At 48.6% G+C, this 12,845-nt stretch overlaps 2 protein-coding genes across 3 annotated transcripts in view; one reads left to right on the top strand and one right to left on the bottom strand.

Moving 5' to 3' along the window:
* The window catches only part of Trs31 (trafficking protein particle complex subunit 31), a 106,578-nt gene that overhangs the window by 10,352 nt on the left and 83,381 nt on the right, over positions 1 to 12,845 (bottom strand). The window lies entirely within an intron of this gene.
* The window catches only part of LOC142560685 (tyrosine-protein kinase transmembrane receptor Ror-like), a 325,714-nt gene that overhangs the window by 296,244 nt on the left and 16,625 nt on the right, over positions 1 to 12,845 (top strand). For both annotated transcript variants that reach the window (XM_075672939.1, XM_075672940.1), the window contains 2 exons: positions 10,940 to 11,147; positions 12,470 to 12,779. In XM_075672939.1, the coding sequence (XP_075529054.1) occupies positions 10,940 to 11,147; positions 12,470 to 12,779 (518 nt within the window). The remainder of the gene's footprint in view (positions 1 to 10,939; positions 11,148 to 12,469; positions 12,780 to 12,845) is intronic.

Raw genomic sequence — 12,845 nt, 5'->3', positions numbered from 1 at the left:
CGAGTTAAGAGCTTCCTTTTTAAACGCAATCACGAGGTGGAGTTCATGAGCTTCCATGGAGCGTCGTAGTGTACGACGAAGAGGGATAGAGAGAGAGAGAGTTCGGTGGCATTGTACAATGTTCTCGTATATGCGTGTCTCGGGAAAAGCTTGCGGGCTGTGAATAAATAAATCCCTGGGAACCTGGCAGGCGCACGTACATTGCTCAGTGTTCAGTATTCTCTAATAGATATGCGTAAAGGGAGTAGGAAAAAGAGTCTTCTTATATTTATACTCCCCGTGTTGAAAGAGTGTTGCCTTAGCTATACTTCCCGTGTTGAAGGAATGTTGCCTTAGCTATACTTCCCTTGTTGAAGGAGTGTTGCCTCAGATATACTCCCTGTGTTGAAGGAGTGTTGCCTTAGCTATACTCCCCGTGTTGAAGGAGTGTCGCATTAGTTATACTCCCCGTGTTGAAGGAGTGTTGCCTTAGCCATAACCCCCTGTTGAAAGACGCCTTAGCTATACTTCCCGTGTTGAAGGAGTGTTGCCTTAGCTATACTCCCCGTGTTGAAGGAGTGTTGCCTTAGCTATACTTCCCGCGTTGAAGGAATGTTGCCTTAGCTATACTCCCCGTGTTGAAGGAGTGCTGCCTTAGCTATACTCCTCGTGTTGAAGGAGTTTTGCCTTAGCTATACCCCCTGTTGAAAGACTGTTGCCTTAGCTATACTTCCCGTGTTGAAGGAATGTTGCCTTAGCTATACTTCCCGTGTTGAAGGAGTGTTGCCTTATCCATACTAATGAAGGGGAAGATGTTTCAAAGACAAAGCGCGTGCACGCAAGAGCGCTCCTGAAAAAAAAAAGGTTCCGTATTCTCATTCGCGTTAGTTTAAGCTGAGGAACAAAAAACATTAACGCCTCATTCACAACAGCAAGGACAAAATACACCACTGAGTGTGAAATTTCACCGATTTCCCAGCTTCTCCCTTCCGCGCCTAGGTAAACGGGAAAGCGTCGCACGTGGAATTAGCGACGCTGATTCAGTGTCTGTTCATAGAAACCAAGAGCACTGTCAAACGCTACCGACATACACGCAGCGACACATGTAGCTGCAGGAGCTGCGCGCCGATATAGGTTTGCCTTCATTGTCACAGAGACTTGTCAGCGAGCATACAGGCATAAGCTGCTGGCAAACTGCAACGGCCGGGCGACACCTGTCAAGCTTTATGTGCATGCCACGATATGAGTCACCAGGCTCAAGCGTGAAAGGTGGACGGGTGTTTTCTGCAGTTTTCAAATGCATGATCACCTGCCGCAGATAAGATTCGGTCTGCACGGCGACCACCTTATTAAATATATTAACGCGGTGCTGCCGTTTTTTTGCACAGCGTACTGCACCGTAACGGTGTAGCACTACAATACTATCACATTTAGTGAGAAATCAGGTTTCAGTTGCCTTAGAGTTGCAGCAAGAGTTTAGGTCCGGTGCCTTTATCTGGGGTGAGCAGCAGCCCAACACCATAGCCACTGAGCAACCACGGCGGGTCAAGATACAGTTCTGAATACGGCGGCAAGTCTGAGTAAGCTTAACATAAAAGGCATGCGCTGTCGGTTTTTTGTTTCATGACATTTCTTTGTGGGCTGCCATTCTCAAAATTCCTGGGAATAACTTTGTCAATAATGGAACACAAGGTATGAGCAACTGTAATGATTAGATTGGTCTGGAAATATAACCCGCATGTACCGCATGTCATATGCCAAAATATGCGCGGCAATTGTCGCTCACGGACAACTCCGCCAACGCCGAATTTCCTACGACACGAGGCCCTTAACGCTCTCGCGTTAATAAAAAATGTATTAAATTCTGGATCTTCACATGCCAAAACCACGCTATGATTATGAGGCACGCCCTAGTGGGATGCTCCGGATTAATTTTAACCAACCGGGGTTCTTTAACCGCAACGTTATAGCCACTAAGCTACTGCGGCGGGTAAGAATCGGTACGAAAATTGTGCAGATCCAAAGTACATGTTGTAAAACTACGTGAAGCGAAGCTTCAGTCCAGCGGTGTACATAACCAACGACGAAGCGTAGAATGGTGCTTACTTTTTCATGACACGCAGCGAGTACACCTTATCCACCACAACAGTAAAAAAATTTCGTCCCCATAAAAACACGTTGGGCTAGTTCGTTCATCGCGGCCGGAAACGGCTCCAGAGAACACGAGCGATAAGCAAGGATACCGATACTATCACAAGGCGAATTCTCAATTGCACTCTCATGCACTCTTTTTTTTCGTATTTAAACACTACATCGTTTATAGGCTATGCAGAAATGTATAACACCAAGTTAAGCGGATACACAGAGTAATGCGTCCTCGCAGCGATATCGGGAGGACGAAGGCGTTGTAATATTGGTGCTTGAAACATGGTGGTGACAATTGTATGTGCACAAAAAAAAAAAAATCAGAAGAGACACGACACATATACCCAATTATAGATGTAAAGGTAAGTACATTTTATGTCACAATGGAAGATGCCAGGTCAGTGAGCATGCATTGCCATTGGTCCCCTGAGTTACTAAGCAAGGCAATATCATCAGCGAATCGCGAGTCAATAAGGTATTCTACATTAACTTTTATCCCCAATTCTTCCCAATCCAGGTCTGAATACCTCCTGTAAACACACTGTGAATAGGATTGGAGAGATCGTATCTCCCTGCCTGACGCCTTTCTTTATTGGTATTTTGTTGCTTTCTTTATGGAGCACTACGGCGGCTGTGGAGCCGCTATAGATATCTTTCAGTATTTTTACATACGGCTCGTCTACTACCCTCATTCCGTAATGCCTCCATGACTGCTGAGGTTTCGACTGAATCAAACGCTTTCTCGTAATCAATGAAAGCTGTATATAAGGGTTGGTTATATTCCGCACATTTCGCTATCACCTGATTGATAGTGTGAATATGGCCCATTTCGAAGGGCTGGCCAAGTACGAGCACACCCGCCTTGACATACCGAATGGCTAAATCAAAGAAAATCAAGTAGATAAAAGAATACGTTGAATACAAGGGCTATTCCGCTAAGAGGTCAATGTACTTTAGAGCAGCATAGGTTTTACGTAGGTATCTTTTGCTGCGCCGAACGGGGAGGGGGGGGGGGTATTCTGTAAGAGTCCACCCAGTAGACTGTCCATTTCGGCCGCTGCTGATTGGCTAAGGCCGCTCGTCTCCTCCTTCCTCGTACAGCTGCATCCAATCAGCAGAAGCCGAAATGCACAGTCCACTAGGTGGACTCTTACAGAATACAACCCAAAGGTGCACATACTAAATCTTCGGTCATCATACAAGGGTTACACTAGCATTCCGAGCAGATATGATCTTCGTTCATATATGCGCGGATAGACAGTCAAGCGCCTTTATAATAAGTGCTTGAGGCCTGCAAAATCATTCGCTGTGCAGGTCACCTCATCGTGAGGTGACCTGTACCGTAGCGCTCGCAATAGAGCAGGTTAGACATGTTCAACAAGAGAAAGTGTTTAGCATGAATTCCAGAGAAACTTCGTGAAATAAGTCGTTTTTTTTTTATTTCTGCGCACACTTTGGCTCGCGGAATGTGCGACTGCAGCCGACCTCACTATACTCCGAGGTTCACGGCGCATGCTCTGCGGCGAATTACGTGGGAGTTACGCCAAATTTGCGCTGCAGAATGTCTTATGATGCAGCCCACATAGCCTTCCTCCTTGCTGTCAAAAGCCTTGGTCCGTTTAAAGGCACTTCGTTGACGTTCGCGTCCTTTGCTCCCGAGAGGACTTCTGAAGACGTCGTCAGTTGCAATAACATCGCCACGTAATCAACTGCGGCGAATTCGTCGGGCGCGCCGGCATCCAATGCTGCGTTACAACGAGCTGCGTATATATATATATACGAGTTGAGTGATTTCCGTAGCAGCAGCGCAGGGAGACTGTATATAACGCTCGGTGACAATGGCACGAGGCTCGTCAAGCGTGTCGCGCTGCAGCGCTGCCGTTAGCGCGCAGTGCGGATCGCAGGTGGCGCGTCCGTCGCAAAGCAACGAGTCAGCCGTCGCGGCGCGCCAATAAATTTCTTCGTTGTACAGGCGAATTCGTTGTAGCGAGCGGTGTTTCTTTTGGAAGTGTTCTACGAATGAAAGGAATTCGGGCGCCAGGTCAACCCTTCGCTTTATACGTCATTTCGCATAAAAGAATAAGGGAAAAAAAAGAAGGAAAAGTACGGACAAACCCAAGGAAACTTCGCTTCGAAAGATTCAGACGGAGCATACTACGACGCGACGTCAAAGAGAATGAAGGGCACAAGGCTGGCCTTCCGACAGGAGCTGTGATTACTGGGAAGCAATAAAATAAAATTTAATTCTGGGGTTTTTTTCTAGGCGCCATATAACCACGATATGATTGTGGAGGACTCCGGATTCATCTTTTTGAGCCCCTGGGGGTTCTTTAACGTGCACTTATGGGTCTAAAGTACACGAGCGATTTTGCGTCCCGTTCTCCCGCCCCTCCCCATCGAAATGCGGCGGCCGAGGCCATGAGATCGAACCCGCAGCCTTCGAGGTCAGCAGCGCGGTGTCGTAGCCACTAAGCTACCGTGGCGACTTACCGGGAGGAAACACTCACTACAGAACTCATGCCTCGGTGTACTACACCCTGCGTTTGTCTTAACACTAACTGCTCGAATGAGCACAGACTACAAAGGTCGTTGACTTTTAAGTGAGACCAAACCAATTTTATAAGTCACGGCGATTATTTGACGACGTGAACGTTTCCTACGCGCGTTACGACGTTACTTCGCTTGGGCAATGTCGACTCCGAAATATGAAAAGCAGGGGGTGCGCGATAACGAAGAACATGTCAGAGAACACTTGAATCACGGCAAATGCGCGCTGGGAAAAGACAAGGCAGGGCAGGAGGACGCGCACGCAATTCGCGCAAAACAACCCGTTCCAAACTGTCAGAACCTGTACATTTTTGAACACGGAAATTTATATACGACCCGAACAAACACTCAAACGCAGCCAACCCCCCGCCACCCTTGGACCCCTCAAGGGCACAATAAAGTGTTATCTGTCTCTCTCTCTCGCAGCATGAGCCGAAATTTATATTATATTATATATATATATATATATATATATATATATATATATATATATATATATATATATATATATATATACGAAGTTTTAAGAACGCGTGCAACAGCGCGCGTGCGCAATCCAAGCGCTATAATTTTATATATATACGGGACACTACTTCAGCGCTCAGTGAACATCACCTATAGCCCTTTGCGGCGCACTTCTCTTTTCGTGGATTAGCGAGGATACGCGTCACGGGAAAAAGAAAGAAACGCGTAGCGGGAATGGGTGCACTTGTCGCGGCGGGCATTCCAAGAATGGAGGCGAGTCACAGACACAATGGCATTGATCGAGTCCCCCCTCCCTCTCGCCGGAAGATGCGCTCGCTTTTCCGCGCGCCGCGTGTGCTTGGCTGCGTCTACGGGCGTTCACCGGTTCTGACTCACTGTGTCTGAGGTGTGCGAGCCTTTTTTTTTTTTTGTTGTTGTTTGTCGCTGACAGCTGCTTTCCTTCGGACGAGCGGCGAAACCGGGAATTTCGGATTTCGCGGCTCTCGTGTCTGCAGAGCGCGCTCCTCCGACGGCAAGGGTCGATTGAAAGCAAAGGCATGCGTCGTTTATAATACATGTAATACTTCTCCAGTAGCGGATCGAGCTCGAGCAAGTCAACGCTTTCCACATTCCTCTCCCCTCCCGCACCGTATTTCGCTGGCGCCCGACTTGCCCGCGTTTAGTGAAAAGAATTCGACTCGACAAGCCCAAATTAAACTCGCCTAAATTACCGAGTTTTACGTGTCAAAATGGTGACCTGGTTACGGGGGAACTCCGGATCAATTTTGACCGCCCGGGGTTCTTTAACGTGCATCTAAATCTAAGTACACGAGCTTTTTCTCTTTTCTTTTCTTTTTCTTGTCTTGTTTTTCCCCGCCACCATCGAAATGCGGCTGCCGCGGCCGGGATCGAACCTGCGACATCAAACTCAGCAGTACCACGCTGAACTATATACCACGGCGGGTGACCACAACGTAACCAGACCCGACAAGCCAGCCGACTCGACGCGGTCTTGTCTGGTTCACGTGCGAGTGGCATCACGCAGGAGCGGACAAATGGCACGACGCACCCGGAATGCGATGACACGTTGCCTAAAGTTTCCGAATCGAAACCGACTCGACCGGGTTTTTACGTGCATTTCGTAAAGCCGGTCGGCTGGAATCTATAGTTTGGGCTCGATGGGCCGGAATCAGCGCGCCTGCAAAAGGTCGAGCATTCGCTAACGTTTACATGAACACGGCGAAAGAAATTCGGCCATACAAGCCGAACCCATGCCGGGTTTATCGGTTCCTGTTAAGCGTAAGGAAGCTGAGAACGCGTTGACTTGTTATTTTCCCTTTGTCCCTGTCTCGTTGACATATATTGTATAATCTGCCACGGATGTCATGCAACAACGCGGGTGTATTTAGGTTTAGGTGCGCTTTAAAAGCGGTCAAAATTAATCCCGAGTTGTGTGCCTCGTACAATGACGCGGTTTTTGCGTAAACACCCCCAGAATATCATTTTTAACAGTTCATAAATAACTGATGTGATCCTAATAAAAATCCTACTTTTGAATATACATATGACAGACCACGCAATAAACGCGATCAAAAATTAGAAATCGGTCTACCAGAAACTTCTGCACGCTTTTTCCTGCACAAAATGGCGGCACCCGCGGTATATACGTGAAGCGCTTGACACCTTTAATTCACGGTAACTTATTTATGGTGCGGTTCTGTTTTAAATTGCTTGCTGTGACGAGATTTTCGTTTAATGCTCAATATTTATCGATTTACTGTGAACCCCTCGCCATCCCCCCCTCCCCCCCCCTAAAAAAAAGTGATAATGATAAATTTGGACAATTAAACTCAAGCAGACCACTGATTAACAAGTATTTCTTTTTTCTTCTTTTCGTCTCTACTTTGTGGTCCGCATACACCCGAAATGGTTGAAATCTATAGACATCGGCCGACGAAAAAGCGTAGGGTCAAATACATGCCCACAGGCTGGACACACAACCTTGACGTTTCCGATAGGCTCTTAAAATACGTATATGATTCGGGGAGGCAAACGAACGTTGCGACGGCTAGTCCCGCTTCACTCGCCGAATTTATCCGAAGCAGCGACGTGTAACCTTCATCCGTGAATCAAAATATCTCTTGCGCACGCCGCTATTCAAGCGACGTGCGCGCGTATCGAATCTCTCGAAAATGCGTTCAACGTACTCCCGGCGTTCGACCGACCGGAACCCGCGGCACGGATGTAGCCCAACGCGTGCGCCCCCCTTACAACAGCTGCTCGCGTCGCGCAGATTAGACAACGCCTTCGAGAGGAGGGAAGGAGGAGAAAACATCTGCTGCCGTGAGGAGGGCGACCCTACACGGCCACGGGTCAACCGTGACGCGAACAACTCACGTGATCGTATAGCGTTCCCCCGCATCTGCGGCTCCTCTTTTTCCGACAAAGCTTCGCGAGGAGGAACTGTTTAAAAGGGGCACGGAACCCCGAAAGGCGAGCATTAATCGTGTTTACAAGAATATGGCAGAACCGTATCGTATTAACTTTCAGACACGCTATCTATTACAGGAATGCGCATTTTCCTGCTGCTGCTTCAATTTGGAGGGAGGGTGCGAGTGGGGGGGGGGGGGCTGCGAAAGATAGTCACCTAGCCTGCTTGAGCTATGATCAGCCTTATATACATCCATAGCAGTCTAGCACTTTGCCTCTCTTCCTTAAAGGGGCCCTGAACCACACTTTTTTTTCCAAGGTGGGAAAATCCATCCGAAGACAGGCTACTTCAGAAATACTTTGCCGCAAAAAGTACATCAATGCATTTAGCAGAAGCGGAGTTATTGGCAATCAATCGGAGTTATTGGCAATCGCGAGCTTCAAGGGCTTCGCGTTCGCGGTGCTTCCGCTCCTTTTTCAATGCCTCGCAATGCGAACGTAACGGCGGAGGGGGCGTGCCCAACAACGCTCCGCCTGGTGAATGCGACCGTGGCGCACAGTTCAAACTTGATTTTGGATGTTCAGGTAGGCGCCACCACTTCCCATTCTGGAGTCTGCAAGGCGCCGAACGTGAGCCAGACGCGGTTGTCCTCAGCGAGCCACAGTGCGCTCAGCCGGCGGACTCGTCGCGCCACCCCGCGGCGGCCGCGGTATCTACGCTACGTAGCTCATGGCCTCCGAGATCACCCCCACGCGCGCGGGTGTGATCTCGGAGGCCATGCGAAGCAGACCGCAGTTACATTCAACTGTAGCGCATATGCGTAGCGTTCGCTTTGTGCGCGACAGGTCTTGAGCGCGTCGCGCTAATGTGCTCCAGTCTGGCGGTGCTAAGTGGTGCAGACCGGCCTTGTCCTGCACCAGCTTGACCAGCGGATAGTAACCACATCTAACTTGTGCGTTTTTGAAGCGCTGTCAATAGCTCAAATCAAAGCGAAGTCTGCCATTTGGCATCTGACCAGGAATGAGCGCGCTGGAAGGCATGCGCGTGGTCTGGCCTTAAGTTTCGCGTGGTTCGAGGCTAGTAGAGTGTTCAAAACTAGTCAAAATCAGCGAGATCCGACGGCTACGACACCAATAAGCAGGTTGGTCAAAGTTTTAATTCCTACGTGAATGGCGTGTGAGCAGGCGACAGTCGGCTTCTTCTGGAAGTACATAATTATTATCGAAATTCGAAAGAAAATTTTCGCTTACTTCAGCATGTTCATTGAATTTCATCAGTAAATACATACAGTACCAGTAGGAAGAAGCGAACTGATCCAAACACCCTTCTTGAGTGATGTCAGCTATGTCCAATAGCAGCTGTGTATTGGAATGTGCTATGTATATTACGAAGTAAAGCATCCAGGAAGGAGTGACAAGCAGGTTTCTGTTTGAAAAGAGAGCGTTTGAGAGGAAGGTGGCTTCGCGCTCCCGCTTGCGAGCTCCGCGAGCCGCGCACGGCTGCAAAACTTGGCTAAGATGTTCACAGCTGCATATACTATCCACAGCCTATGTTTTTTGACCAAGGCCGAGGTGTGGTTCAGGACCCCTTTAAAAGTTCTACATCCACCTTGCTTGCTTTTTTTTCCACCGATACCCTAAATGTATCTTGTTTGTCTCGACTGCTAACCGGTTAATGCTTCCATCCACTTTGGATCCCAGCGCTTCTAGAATGTAGACGTACCCTACGGGCCTTGCTGGGTGAATATCTTCGCATTCCATATTACGATGTGCTGAGTTCTCTCCAAACTTTTGGTGCAGCAGGCACGTGCCTCATCCTGTTGCGAACTGGTAAGTTATCGTCCTCAGGCAACCAGCTCGGGCCTCAATAAGCAAGGCACTGTCCTTTGACCTGTCATGCAGGCTTTCCCTCCCTATTTATTTCTTGGCATGCTTGCGAATCTCCTTGGTGTTCTTTTTTTTTCATCTGTCTTTTGCATTCGACTTGCTCTCTCCATTTCTCTCACTTTCTTTTCGGTGACCCCTGCAGTTGCTTGTTTACACTTTCAATTTCGCTGTACTTCGTTGCCAACTTTCTTGACCTCATCCTTCATATTGTGTCCACGTTTTTCAGGTACAGATATTTGTGCACTCAAGCCGCCTGTCTATATTCATCCATGTCTCTGAAACGCGGTTATAATTACGTCGTTTGCTTTCAGATTTGCCGAAGCAGCGTGACGATTTATATAACTTGCTTCAGGCATAAAATTTCTCATGTGCAAGATTGTTGGGTTAATGCACGAAAATTACAGTTTTCGAGCACAGCATTTGCACCACCATTAATGAGGAACGTCATGCATTCTTGAATACCCCACCAGCCTACAAAAATCTTGAACACAGCTCATTTTTTTTTTCTCTCTTCTTTCTTAAACTACAGGAGACACAGAATGCGGAAGGAGGAATGGCAAGAGAGCCTGCTATGCTTTCTCCTGTTGGCTATCCTGCACAAAGGGGAGGGAACGAGTTTCAAATGAGCCTACGGCTCAGGAACATTATTCACACATATTGGTACATAAACTGCATACCTGGCCGATGACGATGATAAAAATCAGGACTACGTCGAGCATTTCGAGCCCGTGCACAGTTAAGCCAGCTTCTGAAGATTACTTTTTTTCACTCGTCCTGCATGTTGGCTGTTGTGCCACACACCTTCGAGCTTGCAACGCGGCGACTTGAGCTTGCGTGTGTTCCTCTAAGGTCTAATGAACTTCTACCTCAAAGGAGGATACAGGACACGTCATTGAATACATTAGTCACGCAATAGAGACTAGCCCGCTCTCAAGTCTTGCTTAATTTCTCTGGGGTGCGCTCCCCTATTACGCAAGACAGGGTGAAGGACCCAACCGGCACCCAGCGCTAATGACTCGGAGTTGGCTTTCTCTACGTGAAAAGGTGAAGGGGTGCCAGTGTTCAGGGACTCGTGGTTTCCTAATGAGATGGAAAGCGATGAGGGTGACATTCCCACATTGTTTTGCGCAAGGATGGACCGGCAAGCCACCACTCGACGAAGTCGGTGTGGCGTGGGGCTGGGGGGGTCTCCGAAAGCTATTTGGTCGCTATTAGGCAGCTATATAAATTTCTACTATGTATGCCATTTCCCTGCCATATCTTGTGAATACTGTATAAAGTTTCCTTCATATCTTCGCCCACTAAAAGACTCCTGTCCCCTCTTCTCCCAAGTCGCAACATGCCATTATTAAAAAAAAAAAAAAAAGAAAGCGTGCACACTCTTAGCGCAACCCGATTTCAAGGTTGACGGAGCCGACTTTCTCCAGATGGAAGCACCACTTCACTGCACCCATCATATTATTTTCTTTTATTTTTCTCTACGCAGTCCAGTGGCGAGTCCTGGCAATGAGCTGCCCATCGTGGGACCGCCTCTGGTCACGTCTTCCAGTTCGGGCAGCTGCCAGATCTACCAAGGGGTGACGTGCGGCCAGTACCTGGGCAACCGCAGCGTCTTCGTCCGACCACCACCGGCCACGCTAGCCGCCATGGAAGAGAAGCTGGCCGCCGCATTCACCGTCATCGCCACCTCGCAGGTGAGCCGATTACAGCAACAACAGTGCTGGCTGACTGTCGCTTTACCCAAAAACGTACGAAGCTAGAACTGTCGCATAGACGTCTTTAACGCGCCTTGCATTTGACGTCTTCATGCGTATATGCACTGTAAAAGTTTTCAGTGCGGCTTGCATTCAACGTGTTCAAGAGGCACACTTGCCCCTTTTTTCCAAAGGCTTCACTGAATCCACTGCAATATGTCAGCAAATGTGGTCGGCGACCCTATAGCATTTTGGTCTGATAGGAGTTCATTACCTATGCATTCCCCAGCGCACATGTCAACTTTAAAACAGTATGGACATGACATACCCTTTTGTGTCAAACGAAGGTTGGAACCCGCTGAACCACGAACAAAATACTGCAAATAAGCAAAAGGATGGACAGTTGGGCGACACAGATGAAGACTGTGTCGGCCCACAGTCTTCATCTGTGTCCCTTTGCACTCTAAACCAAGAACATGCAAATAAGCAGCTGAGCGCCCTAAATAACTTCCTATAATGCTTGTTTCTATGAACCAGATTCGGTACCCAAAAGGTGGATGCATCATATGACATCATAATACACTGGCTCATTCTGCTCATGCGATCGTTGCGGCAGACACGGCAAGCGCAGCCAAAAGAAACGTGTGCGCTACTCTCATTTATATATATCAATCTTCTATAAGCAACGTCATCATACTTTCGTTTTATATATTTCTCTCTTATAAGCAACGTCATCATACTTAGCGTTATTGCTACATGAAGTCGGCAAATTTCACTCTGTGTCATGACATCACGGCAATGTTGATGACGCCAGGTCAGATTATTTGGATACCTTTAGAAAGCTGGGTCCACACAACGGGATGGGGATGGATCGCTAAATCATACTGCAGACGAGCATGATGTGCCGGAGCTGCAGTGAACAACGCTGCTAGCAGCCTGTCAGCGTCGTCCCTGTGAGCGAGGTACATGATTGGTCGGTACTTGGCCATGTTCATTCGCGGACTGAATTGGCGATCTAACCCATCGTGTGACTCTTCAGCTTTAGAATCAAATTTCGACATCTTCGTTACTGCTTTCCAAACTTTCGTACCAGCCAAGTGTCCTCCTTTAATTTTACGCACGAGAAGCATGTGGCAATGTTTCAGCAACTCGGAAAATACATGTCTGTACTTCTTCACAGGTGTAGAACTACAGTACTCGCATGAACCACCGACTATAACTGATTCGGTGCGATGTGATTGACCCCCTCCAGCACATTGGCTAGGACAGCAAATCCCACCCTCTCTTTAATCCGGTCCTGTTTTGCGGACGCTACTCCACAGGACGTATCGGCCACGTGCCACAAGTATGCCATCCCGTCTCTGTGCTTCTTCGTGTTCCCGCCGTGTGAACCGGCGCCGGGCGGGCTGCCCGACCGTCCGCCCGAGCCCCGGTCGGTGTGCCGCGACGAGTGTGAGCTCCTCGAGCAGAGCCTGTGCCGCATGGAGTACTCGATCGCCAAGCGGCACCCGCTCATCGGCCAGCAGAACATCCTGCCCGTGTGCGAGGACCTGCCACCTATCGGGTCACCCGAGGCCCAGTCCTGCCTGCGCCTGGGAGTGCCCCACCGCGAGACCGACGACGTCAACAAAGGTGCGTTTTTGCACGTGCAGATGGACACCACACAGCGGAAGGTACACCACCATTCCCTACTCGATC

The sequence above is a fragment of the Dermacentor variabilis genome, chromosome 10 (assembly GCF_050947875.1).
Source record: "Dermacentor variabilis isolate Ectoservices chromosome 10, ASM5094787v1, whole genome shotgun sequence".
Classification (NCBI taxonomy): Eukaryota; Metazoa; Arthropoda; class Arachnida; order Ixodida; family Ixodidae; genus Dermacentor; species Dermacentor variabilis.
This window is presented reverse-complemented; position numbering and strand designations above follow the sequence as displayed.